This window comes from Sorex fumeus, unplaced genomic scaffold (genome assembly GCF_029834395.1).
Source record: "Sorex fumeus unplaced genomic scaffold, SorFum_2.1 ptg000086l, whole genome shotgun sequence".
Classification (NCBI taxonomy): domain Eukaryota; kingdom Metazoa; phylum Chordata; class Mammalia; order Eulipotyphla; family Soricidae; genus Sorex; species Sorex fumeus.
Window position 1 is genome coordinate 10,710,200 of NW_026606143.1, and position 17,089 is coordinate 10,727,288.

Here is a 17,089-nt window from a genome sequence, read left to right on the forward strand (position 1 = left end):
CTGTCCCAAGAGGGCAGCATGGGAAGGTTGTTTGAAATAGTAACTAACAGTAGAAAAACTTGATTTTCTCCAGGCAGTCAAGGTAAATATCAGCAGTAATGAATCATATAGATTATATATATGCTTGGCATAATGCGACGGAAATGACACTTTATCTTTCCAGGGGTAAAGCAGTCTTCCACTGAACAAACAAATCGTCCACTTATGAGAAAACATCAGACAAATCACAGCTGAGAGACAGTGTACAAAATACATAACCAATATTCTTCAGATCTACCAAAGTCATCAAAATAAGGTGCCAGAGAAACAGTACAGTTGGTGACGTGCTTGCTTTGCATACAGTCAAACCATGTTCAATCCCCAGCATCCTATATGATCACCCAAGCACTCCAGGGACTGACATTGTTAAAGCAAATGAAGCCTAAGGCAATATGACTACTAAATGTAATGAAGTAATCAAAATATGATTACTAAATGTAAAGTAGTAAACAAAGTAGAACCTCACAACAAACAAAGGATATTAGGGAAATTTTTCAAAAAACCTGAACATATGAACTTTAATAATAATTTATCAGGACCCAGTGAGTGAGATAGTACAGCCGATAAGGTGCTTGCTTTGCACACAGCTGACCCAGGTTCAAGACCAGGCATCCCATCTGGTTCCCTGAGCATCACCAGGAGTAACTCTTGAGCTTAGCTGGGTGTGGCCCAAAATACAAATAAAAATATAAGTATTGGGCAACTATTTCTAAGAAGTGTATTATACTAATATGTTAGATGTTTATGGTATATGACTCTGTGAACATTGCCATAATTTTCTACATATATTAAACTATTTTTAAATTAAGTTTATTTTTAAAGAATAGTGGAGGTCATATATACTTCATTTTATTTTTAACAACATATTTATACTTATTTTTCCTATAGAAACACCCCATCACAAAGGCAAAGTTGGCAATTCAAACTTACCATATTTGGGGTATCCATTCAAATCCTTCTGCAATCCCAGCTCTCTTTGGTAGCAAACTGTAAAACCTGAAATGTTACTCATCCATAATTTCCAGGATAGGGAGAGTTCTGATCAACATATTCATTCAACAAATATTGGCATAATGCCTCCCATGTGTAAACCATTAAAATGATGTACACTATAAAGAATGAAGTTTCCCAAACGATAAGACATTTTAAAAACTTTACAAAGCATATGAATTCAGCATTTAATCTTCCTCAATGAGGTGGGTAAACACATATACCACAGAGTATAAAGGGAGAACTGAGGCACAGAGAGATCAAGTGACTTGCCTTAAGTTACATAGCAAATGTACAAGCTAAGGTTTGCATACAGTTCTAATTCCAAATTCACTGCAACACAAGACAATGGTTACAAAGAATTTCAAGTGAGTTATACAGTTCAAAATATGAAATAGAAACCAGGAGACCCTAGAATTCCTCAAAATAGAATGCAAAGAGAGCTGAGGGTATGGAAGAGATGTTTCTTAGCCTTTACCACCCATTCCCATAATCAACCTGGGTTCCTTTTCAAGCCAAATGGTCTACCTCAGTGATCTAATTAAGGTGCAGAAGCAATCATTTCGCTAAGAACAAAAATTGGTAGCTTGAAGCATGAATAAAAGTCTCTTCACTATTAGCGGGAATGGAAAGAAGATTGATTATCCAATAGCCATGGGAACTAGTAACCAGCAGAATCCACTTTTTATCTATTTGGTCAGTGGTAAATCATCTCAGTCTTTCAAGGACAACTCAATGTGCTCCAGGCAACATGCTTCAGAAAGCAAATTACGATCTCAGCCCTGCATGATTCAAGATAACCCAATCAGCAGCAGACTTGCTGCAGTAAACACACTTCTCAGAGACAATTCACAAGTTTCACCTAAGCAGCCATGGTTTTAAGGCCAAGGTCAACCACTCATACATCTGTAAGCAAAGCAACCACCATGATTCCAAAAAGACAAGCAATGTGCTTCATTCATTAACTATGCTTGACTAACACAGCTCCCTAAGTTTGCAAAGAAAGGAATTCAGATTTTTGTTCTGTATACTGGATGATGGCCTCATCTTTTGGCAGAGGGCAATCCAAATTCTTCCTAAATTCTCAGAGCAACAGCAAATAGCAATAGATTCCCCAACAGAATGAAAACTACCTCAAACTCCAAGATTTCAACTGGAGATGCTTGCAGAAACTAGTTTCATGTAACAAATATACTAGATTGGTTATATATTCCTTATGGAACTTCTTCTCCAAACCAGTTTTGATACCACAAATCACATCATCGGAAGCACTCGTGTTTTAAGAATTTATATATAACAAACTGTATCATAGACCACATAGGCAAAATCGCAGGAATCAAAACAAAATAACTTTGGACAATGAGTTTCTAAAATGCATACTCAGGTTGGGGTAAAATCTCAAATAATAATGGTGGGATGGTGGGTCTGGTGTCGAAATATTGAATGTGATCAAAGTAGAGAGAGAGTAACGTGGAAATCATCTGCCCCACAGGGAGGGGGAAGGTGTGGGATGGGGGTGTACTGGGGTTTTTGGTGGTGGAGAATGGGCACTGGTGAAGGTACGGGTGCTTCATTGTATGACCGAGACTTAGACCCGAAAGCTTTGTAACTGCTCTCACGGTGATTCAATAAATAAAATTATAAAAAATGGGAAAAAATTAAGGTGGAGTTCATGCACAATTCAATCAGCTAATCAGTGGCTGAATAAATAGCAGTACTCCTACATAAAAAAATAAAATGCATACTCAGGACCCTCTCTTGATCTATTAAAATGGAAACTTTATGAGATAGCACAAATCATGTTTTTTTAAGAGTCCTTTGGTGATTCTAGTGAATACTCCTCTAGTTATAAATGACTTATAATTCTCCTTAGAGTTATTTTAATCTAGTAAGAGATACTAGAGACCTAACTTTACACTTTTAGTAAAACAAACCCAAATCAACAGTCCAATGCTAGAAACTACTTAGATTAGTCAAGAGCTTTCTCCAGATCCAGAAAACTCAAAGTTAACTAGATCTGCTCTTGTAAACTGAAGTCTCTCAGAACCAATGGTTCTCAAGTGTACTTGCACAGCCTAATCACTTGGCAGATTAGTGCAGAAGCTCTTAAGGTGGGGTCTAAGCATGTATTTAGTGCTTCTTAGTCAATCCTAATCAGCACATAGAACTGAAAATCACTCATCTAGTTCAACTAGTACCGGAACCTGACTCACCTTACCTTCTCATACAAAACACCTATAATTTCTTCTAAAAGACATGCTGAGAGCTGGAGTGATAGCACAGTGAATAGGGCTGTTTGCCTTGCACGTGGCCAGCCCGGGTTCGATTCCCAGAATCCCATATGGTCCCCCAAGCACTGCCAGGAGTAACCCCTGTGCATCGCCGGGTGTGACCCAAAATGCGAAAAAAATAAATAAATAAAAAAGACATGCTGGTTTTTGAAATGCCACATTTAAATAATATATAAGTATAAATATATAAATATAAAGCACTACAAATCTTCCCCACTATGAGCTATAATCCTCAATTCTAACAACTCTTTTTTTAAATTAATTTTTATTAGTGAAACACCATGAGGTACAGTTGTAGATTTATAAATTTTTGTGCTTGGGTTTCAATTATACAATGATCAAATACCCATCCCTCCACCAGTACCCATTTTCCACCACCATGGATACCAGTATCCCTCCCACCCCCATTCCCCCTCCGCCTCTGTGGCAGGGCATTCCCTTTTGTTCTCTCTCTCCTTTTGGGTGTTGTGGTCTGCAAAAGAGGCATTGAGTGGCAATCATGTTCGGTCCATAGTCTACTTTCAACATGCATCTCTCATCCTGGGAGGATCCTCCAAACACTCTTTAATTGGTGCTCCCTTCTCTATCTGAGCTGCCCTTTCCCCTAGAATGCCCGGCTGGCCTCTAAGCCATGGAGTAATCCTCCTGGTACTGATCTCGGCAATTCTTGGGTATTAATCTCCTATTTTTCTAACAACTCTTTAACTTATATGCACATCTAATCAAATAACCAAGAAGAAAAACTAAACAAAAAAAACCCCTCTGTTGCCTTTTGCTCTTATGTCCTTTTCTTAATGAATAATGGAGTTCTATGTGGAAGATTTTAAAAGAATGAAAAGCACTCTATCCTGGCAAGAGAGATTAAACAGCCAAAATAATAAATTTAAAAGCAGTCATCTGATGATTTGCTTGAGGCAATCCAATGCTTGAGAAAACAGCCAAATTGGAAGCTGCTGTAATAAGATGAAAAGAGGAAAACATAAAAATGTGTTTTAAATGTTTCGAATTAGTTTAGCAGGGTGTTAATAATCTATGTCAAAGGTTTGATGTGTTTAAAGTTATAGCTAACTTTCAATTATTAGCACCTTCTGAGATGATAACTTAAAACTGTATATAATTCTGAGCAGTGAATGAATCATAAGTGATACAGTTCCTGGTAAAATCAAATATCTATTATCTACAATTAAAATTGAGAAATGTAATTTCATTATACTTGGACAAAAATTCGGAGCTAGTTTCTAAGTAATTACCAACTGGAAAAGACTTACTGTGCCCAAAATGATATAAAAGGTAGAACACATACCCTAAAGACAATATTCCATATTGAATATGACAGTGAAATTGATCAAAAGAGAAGTTTCAGATTATAAGGCAGAAGTCCTATAATAAATATAAATGGATATCAGAGTAGAAACATAAAAACATCTGTTTAATAATCATTAGGCAATAAAATAATTAATAATCACACATTAATTGATACTTTACTTTTTACATTAATTGATACTATGTACTTATTACATAATTAATATCATGTAATTAAGAATCCTCTTAATATTAGTGCCCCATTCACCAACAAACTTTGAACTCTGTTGTTTCCTATATATTTTTTTTTTTGCTTTTTGGGTTACACCCGGCAAAAAGCCAGGTTACTCCGTGGAGTAAGTGGAGTTTGGGTTACTCCACTCCCAGATCTGCATTCGGGAGTTACTCCTGACAGTGCTCAGGGAACCATATGGGATGCTGAGGATCGAACCTGGGTCTGCCGCGTGCAAGGCAAACGCCCTACCCACTGTGCTATCTCTCCAGCCCCTCCTATATAAAATTAATCCAGCAAGGTCTAAATTAAGTCAGAAGACATACAGATAATAAGAAATAATAAGGGCAGAAAAACTACCAGTATCCTTCAAAGCTTCACTCTCATTTCTCCAACTCCCATCCCTGATGACCAAATGACCTTAAAAAGTAAGTACCTTGGTAACCTTATTTCAAGTAAACACTCCCCTTGATTATCAAAAGATTTTGGTGGATTGGAGGGGAGTTAGGCCATGCCCAGTCATTTTTAGTACTTATCTCTGGGTTTGTGTTCAAGGACTATTCTTTGTGGTGCTCAGAACCACATGTAATGCATCTTGCCTCCTTTATAATCTCTCTGGCCAACAAAGATTTTTTAATTAAGACGTATGCATCAAAATCTACTAGGATATCCCAACTATTGTCATTTTCTATGCTCTATTCACTCATAACCAAGTATGTGTTTAATTAGTACAATGAATTATACAGTTTCAGATATAAAGGACTTCCAGTTAAAGATGATGGACTAAACACATCCATACATTGGCTATCTCCCAAAACTCCACTAAATAACACCAAAAAGAATCTTTTTTTTAACCTACAATACAAAGAGAAAGAGGAGACCACTTGACACATAGAAGGCTGAGAAAAAAGTCAGATCTTAGGGCAGCTCTAAGAAAAAACAAGAAAAAGTACTTGTACCCAAATCAAGTTTCATGCACATCTATAAGTAGAGATGAGGATGAACTGGACCAAGTGTTTTGAAAATAATTAGATTTTCTTTAAGTTCCTGTCTCTTGATTCTGTAATTCTAGCATAGATTCAGAGATTTGCTAGAAGGGTGAGGAAGATATTTGCTGAAGTCTAATACAAGAGAATAGTGGATATGGATTCTACACTTGAAATATGAATTTAAACAAAAGCTTATATAGTATATGTATATAGACATGGGAATATATATACTCACACCAGAAATGCCTTTGCACATCTTCCACATTATCTTCTACCTCCAGAAAAGACTGGAATACTCTTTTTAAGCATTACAGATCAGACCAAGGGAAAACTGTGTAAGGATACTGATCTTGGTTCCAAAACTCAACTGCTTAGCCATATAACCAAACTTACAGTTAACCAAAAATCTGCTGAGACTAATAGTTTCCACTGCTCTCTTGGTGCTCTACTTAAACATGTGGCTACCAAAAATTTGAAGTCTGTACTACTCTAGAAAACAAAGAAACCTGGGAAAAACTAAAGAAAGATTTTTGTAAATCACTAATATTGCTAGAGATATTTTAAAACAACAGTTATTTAAAAAGAGTATTCATATATGGGGAAAAGCACCTATAAATTAGGGTAGAAGATGAATTTAAAATGAAATAATATGGAAGGTAAAGAGGGAGCAATCTACCAAATAATAGAATAAAAAAGTCAAACAGGAAGAAAACAGAAAGGAAGAAAATTAGAGAATCTGTTTAAAATCTGACCAAACATAAAAACAGAGAACAGAGGAAATAATGGAAAATTAATTTTAAAAAATAATTCAGAAAAAGTCCCCAAGTGGAAGGATATTATATTGAAGGGGTATACATAAGAGATGGAAATAGATACAGAACAAGACATTCTGAAATTTCAGAGTGCTAAGAACTAGAGCATCCAAAAGCATTCAAAGAAGAAAACAGAATTTAAGAAGAATCAGAATAACATTTGATTTACCAATATTGCAAGAAGACTCCTACAGACAACAAAGTTATGAGAATCAGTGATTTATAAAACAGAATTCTATACTCAGTCAAATTATCTAAGTGCAAGAGTGAAATAAGATTTTCATACTAGCAAGGCCTCAAAATATTAATGTCCCATCTGTCCATCTGTTCTTTTTTTTTTTTTTTTCAGAAAGTTGCTAGAAGATCTATGCCATTAAAATGAAATAAACCATGAAAGGAAATAAAATAACATCCAGGAAACAAAGATCACCATGAAAGGTGAGAGTTTCCTAGGAGGATCCTAGGAATGTTCTCAGCTGTTTCAAAGGTCAATGAACAGCCATTCAGAATAAAGGTCAGAACGCCGTGGGAGAAAAGTCTCCACAAATAGGAAATTGATATATGAAACTGATACGATTTACTCTCAGTAAAGATGCAAGTTCTTGAGGAGAGAGTGGATATCTTAGAAGTTAACATAGTAAACAAGTAATGACTAAATCAAAGCAAATGTGTGCATGTGTGTGTGTGGGGGGGCAATGCTAGGGATAGAACTTAGCATTTCACACGCGTAAAGCAAACAATCTATCACTGAAGTATATCCTCACTAAAAAACATAAGACAATTTTACTCTTTTTTTTGTATGTTTGTTTTTGGTCACACCCGGTGGTACTCAGGGATCACTTCTGATCAGAGAAATATGTGATGTTATGGATCAAACACAGGTTGGTGACATGCAAGGCAAGTGCCCTATCTATTATACTATCACTCCGGAACTTAAAAATAATAAATTTTAAACTACAGGGCAAACAAAAAGCTGTTCAAATAATCATAAAGACTACATAGCTCAGCTATGAATAAGCTTACCTAGTCACAGTGTAATCATAGACTACTGCTCTAACCAAAATGATATATGATAAAAATGATATGCAACTATATAAAATGATAAATGATGGATATCTTTCCTAACACAGGAAAGGTGTAAGAAATCATGAAAAGCTAAATATTCATCGTCCATAAAAGGAAAATGACATATACTACTAATATTGAAATGTTGGACCAGATAGACTTTCCCCACTATCCAAAGTAGGGTGATCCTATTTGGTATGATTTGGTAAGCTATTTTAAAGGTATAGAAATAATTTTAAAAAATTGCACATAAATGGTAATGTTTCCAGACTCATATGATATGCCATTAAATGAAGACAGACCACCAAACTGATTCTAATATGATGCCTCTAAAGTATAATAGTGGGGGAAACCTTTATTAAAATTAGTATGTTACTGGGGGTGGAGTGATAGTAGCAGGTAGGGCATTTGCCTTGCATAAGGCCAACCTAGGTTCTATCCCCAGTATCCCATATGGTTCCCTGAGAACCACCAGGACTAATTCCTGAGTGCAGAGCCAGGAGTAATCCCTGAGCATCTCCGGGTGTGACCCAAAAAGCCAAAAAGAGAGAAAAGAATAAACATATTACTTAGAAATGAAAGCAAAGTGCTAAAAGCAGCAGATAGTAAAACTTGATAAACTTTATGGTGAAATACCCAGCATATAAAATATATTCAATGAATGCTAGGTAAATTTTGCTGCTTTGCAAAATAATAAAGTTTAGTACGTGACCAAATGCAAACACTCTAAAAATAGCAGGGTCCACTCTTGAATGTTTTGCCCTTTATTTAACACAAGTACCTAAACTTTCTGGATGAAAAAAGGAAAAATTAACTTATATTTTTATATCATCCCCCAAAAGATTAATGATGCAACACAAATTTCATCAAAGAAAATAAAATAGTATTTTTCACTGATATTTCACCAAAGAAAATTAAATAGTATTACTGATAAGCTAATTATTCCTTAAATAATCAAAGAATAAGTTAACTTCAATCTATCCATAGGGAAATGAAGCAAGAAGTATTTCTCTTCAGAATATTATTTTTATAGATTTAGATGCAGTGAATTTAAAATATTCACTTCAAAATTAGCATTTATATCACAAAACACATTTTTTGGGGTAAAGTAACAAAACATATTGTCAGAGAAATGTGTTTTGGGTTTTTAACAGAAATTGTAATAGAATTTACAGCTAGAGAGCATACATAATAGTATAACACAACTATGAATAACTTTATAATTCATGGTACCTAAATAAAAAATAACAAAAAAAATTTTTTTTGCTTTTTGGGTCACACCCGGCAATGCACAGGGGTTACTCCTGGCTCTGCACTTAGGAGTTAATCCTGGCGATGCTCAGGGGACCATATGGGATGCTGGGAATCGAACCCGGGTCAGCCGCATGCAAGGCAAACGCCCTACCCACTGTGCTATCTCTCCAGCCCCCACAAAAAATAATTTTTTAAAGTCATCTCACTTGTTTAAAAAGTATTGGTTGTTGAGCCTGAGACATAGTATAGGAGTTCAAGCACTTGCCTTGCACACAATCAACCCTGGTTTGATCTGCAACACCACATATGGTACCCAAGCACTCTCAGGAGTGATCCCTGGCACAGAGTCAGAATTAAGTCCTAAGTACAGCTGGGTATGATCTAACACTCCAGCTCCATATTCTGCTTGACATGAAGGAGGATTTGTTAAAAAAAAATTGCATGAGATAGAACTCTTTTCCTTCTCTTTACTATTGTTGTCATGATGTGTAGAGGGTACTGCACATACTTGAAGTGCTTCCACACTTGATTGTGATGTTCACCACGGTTTGCACACTTGGTTGCAGTACTCACTCAGTTGCACACTTTTTTGTGGCACCAGGAAGCCCAAATGGCAGAGCAGCCAGGATCACACTAATTAGGGCAGTGTCTGGTTTTGAACTAGCACCCTCATGCCTACAAGGAAGGTGTCTACCAGTGAACTCCTCCTGAGCAATGGATATCTTTGCTATTCTTTGGAACCCTGTAATATTTCTCTGGACCCAAGATAACATTTTTATTCAAGCTTAATGAATCAAATTCTAATTATATAGCTAGACAGCAAAATGTTTGGTAAACTAATCAAACACATTAGAATACATCATCAGTATAAGCAAGTGTTTATACAGTCCTCTGTTTTTGTCTTTCCATAATACCAATGTCAGGAACACCTTTAAATCACCACCTATAGAGTGGAAATAACACTTTTTAAAAACATCCAAATTAAGATGAGTTGAAATAAATAAAGAAGCCCAAGAGTAGTCAACAAAATTGTATTTATTCATTCATACATTAGGTAAATAATTACAGAGTACTATGCTAGGCACTGTCTGCTAGTACGCAAGACATAGGATAACTTACTCCTATGTGTGTTTTGCCCTCCTCTTCAATAAACCTGAAAATAAAACATATAAATTAAGGAAAATAAATGATTCATTTACCTAAGAGATGTTATTTAACTGGAAGGTCATTCTTTCTATTTGAATATTTTATATAAAGAACAACCTACCTTTCATTTTCAAATAAGAAATTATGGGACACCATAAAGAATGTTTTTCTTCTTGTGATACGTATGGTGGTTCCAAACACTTAAACAAGAGTACTGCATGAGACTGTTTCTCTTCATTATATAAATCTCCACAGTGCAAAGGTTGCAGACACTGTTGATCTTTTACGTCAGATCATTCTTTGTTATGAGAGGTTGTCCTGCGCCTTATAGGATGATTAGCAGCATCTATGGCATCTACCTACTGGATGCCAGCAGCATCACACCCCAACTAAGGCAAATGTGGGGGTGGTGCCAATGGAAAAACTATCCGCTGTGAGAGTTTTGAGAACCACCCCTTTTAGAGGAACACTTTAAAGAAAAAGTGACTGTAGGCAGAAGAAATGGCCTACTGAAGGAATCCCCGTGCTCTTTCTTGTTAGTAACATAACTCCAAAAATTTTGAAAAATGTTTGAATAGCTACTATGTGCCAAATAGAATTCTGGTGCAAAAGACAAAAGTATTAGTTGCATTTACTTAACTGGTGAGTTACACTTACAAACAGCATTTATAGGTACATTTTCATGATCATGGATATGGCAAAGGATCTTAGATAAAAGCATGAGCAACAGGGCCAGAGTGATAGTAGAACAGGTAGGGTGCTTGCCCTGCACATAGCCGACCAGGGTTCGATCCCTGGCATTCCATATGGTCCCCTGTGCACTGACAGGAGTAATTCCTGAATGCAGAGCCAGGAATAAACCTGAGTATCACTGGGTGTGGCCCAAAAGGCAAAAAAATTCATGAGCAACAAAAGAAAAACAGATAAAATGAACCAAAAATAAATGTAAAAAAATCTTTTGTGCTTCCAAGGACACCAGTGAGTGAAATAAAACCACCACAGAGTAAGAAAACTTAGTTGCAAATAATGTCTAAAAAGAGACCTAAATCAAGAATATATAATGGACATGAACATTTCAGTAATTAAAAAAAACAATTCTTTTAAATGGGCCAAGGATATGAATAGACATTTTGTCAAGGAAGATAAACAAATGACCAATAAACATATAAAAAGATGCTTGGCATCATTACTCATCAAGGAAATGAAAATAAAAACTATAGTGAGATACCGATTAGAAGGGCTAGAATTAAAAATTCAGAGTGACAAATGTTGGCAGGATACAGAGAAATCAGAAGTTTGCTGGAGGAACCTCAAAGGGTATCACTGCATAGAAAATGTCTGGAAGTTCTTTCGAGCAGCTAAACACAGCATGTGACCAAGCAATCCCACTACTTGGTATGCACTCTTGGGAGAATGAAAACATATCCACACAAAAACTTGTACATGAATGCTTATGGCACCATTACTTATAACAGCTAAAGGATAGAAACAATCCAAATATCCATCAAGTGACAAATGGATAAAAGAAATGTGATATAGGCATACTACGTAGTATCATTTGGGCACAAAGAGGAATGAACATGGATGAATCTAAAATAAGTACGAGTGAAAGGAGCTATTCACAAAGACCACATACTATATGATATCATTTATTTGCAATAACTGGAACAGAGAAATTTAAAAGAGACAGAAAATAAAGATTGCAATTGCATTGGGCTAGAGAGATTATTAAGTAAACTGTGGGTACAATAGCTAAAATATAAGGGATTTCTTTGTCAAGAATGCTTCTTCTTAAAACATTTAGAAAATTTTCTAAAACTGACTACGGTGACAGTTGCACATCTCTGAATATACAAAAATACACTGAACCTCTCTAAAAGGATGACATAAGGCAATGCAACGTTTTTCAAGCCTTTTCCAATAGTCGCCCTCTTCCGACCATGTTTCCTTCCTATATTCCCCAGTTCTACTATTTGGCACCCTAGTCTCAAGCCATAACCCACCCCACTTATGAGATTTTCACCTGTGGCCTCTTGAAGGAATATCCTGGGGACACACATACAATTCCCACTTCAGAAACCCTGATGTAAGTATGTGAATTACATGTTAATAAATCTGTTCTTTTAAAAAATAGCATTCAAGGTACAGAAGAAAACATGGCATTTAGACCATGGATTCATAAGGGAGATATCCTATTTACCTTGCATCTGCCTTCTTTGGGGTGTAAAGTAGGGAGTGATTATTGAATTCGATTTAAATTACTAACAGTGCTCCAAATGAACATGTGTTTAAGACTACGAAAATCTTGAAAGTAGACAAAAATTAAAATCCAGTCACCAAGGAGCTTTAGCAAGCATAAAATGCAGTGGCTGGTTTAAGATGTCTTTGGGGGCATTAAGTAATCAGTCTCGGTGGGGAGAGGGAAGGAAGGTTAAAGGGCTCCTATGGGAAGCTTTGGCTTTGCGGGCACCCTTCCTTACCAGCCCATGAAGATGCTGAAGCACTCCTTCAGGTATCCAGTAAAAACCCGATTTTTCAGGAAGCTAAAAATAATCACCCATCTGATTTATTCCAGTAACAGCTAGGAAGTCGAGTAAATAGTGAAGAGCCAAACACAACGAGACTTACGGAAATAAATACAAAGCTATACCAGTTCCCAGGAATGGCTACTGGGAAGTTTCAGCAACCAGCAGGCATTACTGCTTCTTCCAGGCAGAACCTAAGATAGGATCCGTGCATAGTCCCCAATTCCCTTATTGAAATTTTTCAATCTGCGTCGTTTTCAGGGCATACTGAAAAGTCGGTCTCCGTGTTAGCCCTACCAGGGATATACCAGTTAATCTATCCTATCTGATTGCAGAGCTTTGGATACGCCTGGTCTCCAGGGTCCAGTTTCCCTGACCTGAAAAATCGCCAATGTCTCCGACCACGAAATCCCCGCGGGGGTAGGGGAGACACTGGAAGTTGGGGGGGTGGGCGGTTTTCGTTTGTCTTGGTTTGTATTTTTATCCATAATAAACCTCGCCTCCTAACTTGTCATTGCAAGACTGATTTACCACCAAGTAGAATCTGGGTATCTCTTGCAGCACTATGCTCCAGTTTCCAACCAAAATTAGGGCGAATTTGGGGTAGGGGAGAAGACAGAAACAAACTGAAGGCGAGACTGATTTTTTTTTTTACGGAGTCTCAGATTTCAAATTACTGCCTTGGAAAGCTGAAATGAAACAGATTATTGAGGGGAGTGGGGTGGTGATCGACATTTATTCTCTAGCAGAATGCCTGTGGTTTGATGTGAAAATGGGGAACTTGGAAAGGGGGGTCGTCGATGTGGAAAGAAAAATAATAGGGAGGGGTCTTTAGGTACCACCCACCTCTCCAAAAGAATCGCTGCAGTGTTAGTCCTGCACCGATTGCGGGAATTGCCAAACAGGATGAGGTAAGGCTCAAGCCTGGAGCCCCCCCCCCCCCCACCTCCTCCTCCTCCCGCGCGCGCAAGGGCGCATCCCTCTGCGAGGTGCACCACGCAGCCCCCCGAGGCCTTGGCTGAGGGGCTGACGTCACCCTTCTGCATTGAGCTTCAGGGATCCGTAACTGCACTGATTAGATGGGGAGCGGAGAAGGGCTCAATTGCTGTCACCAAGGCGGCGGGGGTCCTCGCCCAGGACTCCGCAAATTGGGTTCACGCAACGAGCAAAAGACCAAAAACGGGGCGTAAAGATAGAAGGGAGTGGGGAAAGGGTCTCAAGCCCCATCATCCGAGTCCCCCAGAAAGCTCAAAGATGCCCCTGGTTTACATAAGACCCTCTCCCCACCTCCCGCGTCTCTGCGCCACCGCGGCGCCCACCCCCAACCCCCACTGCAATCCCGCCAGTGCTATTCGAGGCTCCGTTCGCCTTCGCCCACCCACCTCCACCCCCAGGCAGGCACAAGGGCCCCCAGGCGCGTCCCTCTTGCAGCCCCGCGGGTTCGGGAATCGCTGGGAATTGGAAATCTAACCCCGAGCTCCCGCGCCCACTCCCAACCGGCCACAGGTTAATTGTAAGAGGGGCCACGAACCTGCTGGTAAAAGAGGTTTGGGGAGGGATGTCCAGAGAGGAAAATAGACCAACCAACCCGCAACTTTCCCCTGTGGTTCACCCCATCCCGCGAGCTTCAAAAAAAAATGTATCAATGCATTATTTTTTTTTCTTCCGAAAGGTCGACAATCTGCGATCACCACCCGAGGCAGGCAGCCCCTTGCAGCCAGTGCTGGTTGGGGTGCAAGTCGAAGCAGACCCGAACCTGCTCCCAGTTATCCTGCAGCCCTGGCCCAGCATCGTGCCCCTTAAGGAAGGGGCTGAGATTTGATTTGGGGTCTGGGGTGGGTTTTTTCTTTCCCCTTCTTTTCTCCGAGCATCACTACACCCACCGCTGGACGGCGGCCCGGCCACTGGCCAGGCGCGGCCACTCACCCAGAAGACGAAGGAGTAGATGATGAGAAGGGTTTTGAGACAGGTTATCACAGGTTTGGTCTCCATTCTCCTCGATGCCATACTACAGAGCTCCGGCGGCGGCGGCGGCGGCGGGCGGCGGGCGGGCGGCCGCGGGAGGAGGGAGGAGGCGGGGCGGGGCGGGGCGGGGCGGGGCGGGGGCGCGTGCCTCCGGAGGCCCGGTGCGCGCGCAGGCGAGGCGTGCGCGTGCGTGAGCGCGCACCTCGCGGGGCGAGGGTGGAAGGAGAGGGGCCCTGCAGCGACTGCGCATGCTGAGCGGGCCGCCCCTCCCGGCCTCCGGCGAGCCCGCGCAGGCTCAGACCCCCGGCCCCGAGCCAGCAGGGCTGCTGGTGGGAAGGGAGTAGGAGAGCTGGGAGGAGGCCAGGTTAGAGGTCAAAGCTATGCCTATAGGCTTCAGCTTTGTACCAGGTCTAGGGCGTTTCAGTTTGCTGTCCTCGACATGAGGGTTTTTTTTTTTCTGTTTCCCGATCACCACCACCAAAGCAGGCACGTTCCTAAATTTGGGTGCCCACTAGGCCTTCTCAGATGGAAGTGGTCCAATAGTCCTTGGAACAAGCAGGCCTGCGTGTTAGGCTCAGACTGACAGGTGGCCTAAGAAATAGCTGGAAGGATGATCAGGAACCTGAGAGCTCAGACAGATCCCAAATCTCTGCCCCTGCCAAGAGTTCCATTTTTAATTTCCTCACATTATGAAAGATGAAGCCAAATGACCAGAAATTTCTGTTTAGTGATACCCCTCCTCCAGCCATTTCATGTTTAACCCATTCACTGGGGCAAACGCTCGAAGTGCCAGAATCATTTTCCCACTCTAAGAAACCATATACCCAGAACATAACAGAGTGGAAAATAAAAACTTGCCATGGGAAATATTTTAGAAGTTCCTCCAAAAACTAAACATTGTGACCCAGCAATTCCACTCCTGGGAATGAAAACATATGCCCACATAGAAACTTGTACGGGAATGTTTATATAGCTTTTTCATAATTGGCAAAACATGGAAACAGCCCCACTCTGCATCAGTAATGAATAAACATAGTGCCATGTATCCTTACAATAAAATCTGATTCAGCCACAACTGGAACGAAGTACTGTGACATGCTATATAATATGGATGAAACTTCAGAATGTGTTAACTCAAAAGCGCTGAATACAAAAGACCACATATTGAATGATCTAGTGTAGTCAATATTGAGAATAGATAAATTCATAAGGAGGACAGAAATAGATTAGTGGTTGCAAGAAGCATAGCACATTGAGGGGTTGACAGTTAATGAGCAAAAGGTTTCTTTTTTTGGAGTAGCAAAAAAACTTGGAATTGGTGGTGACAGTGGCATAATTTTGTGAATATACTAAAAGCCACAGAATGATACATACTTTAATAAAAAGATGACTTTTGTGGCATGCAAATTATATCTCAATAAAATAATCTTGTCCACTCCTGCATGGACTGGAGCCATAGCACAGCAGTAGGGCGTTTGCCTTGCACGCAGCCAACATGGCCGACCCGAGTTTGATTCCTCTGCCCCTCTCGGAGAGCCTGGCAAGCTACCCAGAGTATCTTGCCCGCATGGCAAAGCCTGGCAAGCTACCCGTGATGTATTCGATATGCCAAACACAGTAACAACTGTCAAAATGGTGACGTTACTGGGCCCACTCGAACAAATCGATGAACAACAGGAAGACAGTGACAGTGACTCCCTGCATAGTTTCTGTTTGTAGATGAACCCACAATACAGATCCTATGGGAGATTTGGCTTGATTCCCAAGCAGTTGCAGTCGAGCCGGCAACACTGACATAGGCTAACACAGTGGTAGATCATGTGAAGGATACCTTCTGTGAAAGACTAAAAGAGCCCATTAGGTTTGGGTAAAGACTGCCAAGGTCAATTGTTGCAGGAGTAATTATTACCTCCAATGATTTGTAAGTGGTCCCAAGGTCAGTGAGGTCATTGCATAAACAAGCTACAACTATGAGGAAGAGGAGAGCCTGGATAAGTAAATAACCTATCATAGCAAAAGTGCATGTGGGCGAGAAATCAAATACGGATGCAATTGGAAAGAATTGGGAACAGATGGGCACAATTTCTGTTGTAAAGGAAGACCTAGCACAATGAGTTTCAACTCTTGATTGCTCATTTGTGTCACCTGGAGAGTTTATAAAGTGCCCAAGCTGTGACTCCTCATGCCCCACACCAAGTAGCCTGAGTCATTTTGTGTGGAGTGAAGGAGCAAAGTTTTTTTTTAAGTTCTTCAAGTGGGCTTAATCACAAACTGAGAGACACTGTTCTACAGAAATCAATCCTATTCCACCCACACATACATTTCTACAGAAACCAGGTTGATTCCTCCTGTTTTAGGAAAAGGATACTAAGGATATCAAACCCAAGGGCTGGAGAGATAGTTTAGGAGGTAACATACTTGCCTTGCGTGGGGCCAATCCAGGTTCCATTCCTGGTACCACAGATGGTTTCCTCAGCAC

The 17,089-nt window shown here is 39.8% G+C and overlaps 1 protein-coding gene across 1 annotated transcript in view; it reads right to left on the reverse strand.

The window, feature by feature from the left end:
• The window catches only part of TSPAN7 (tetraspanin 7), a 120,445-nt gene extending 105,734 nt beyond the window's left edge, over window positions 1–14,711 (reverse strand). The window contains exon 1 of the mRNA XM_056131143.1: window positions 14,572–14,711. Coding sequence (XP_055987118.1) covers window positions 14,572–14,652 — 81 coding nt within the window. The 5' untranslated portion in view covers window positions 14,653–14,711. The remainder of the gene's footprint in view (window positions 1–14,571) is intronic.
• Between the last annotated feature and the right edge of the window lie 2,378 nt (window positions 14,712–17,089).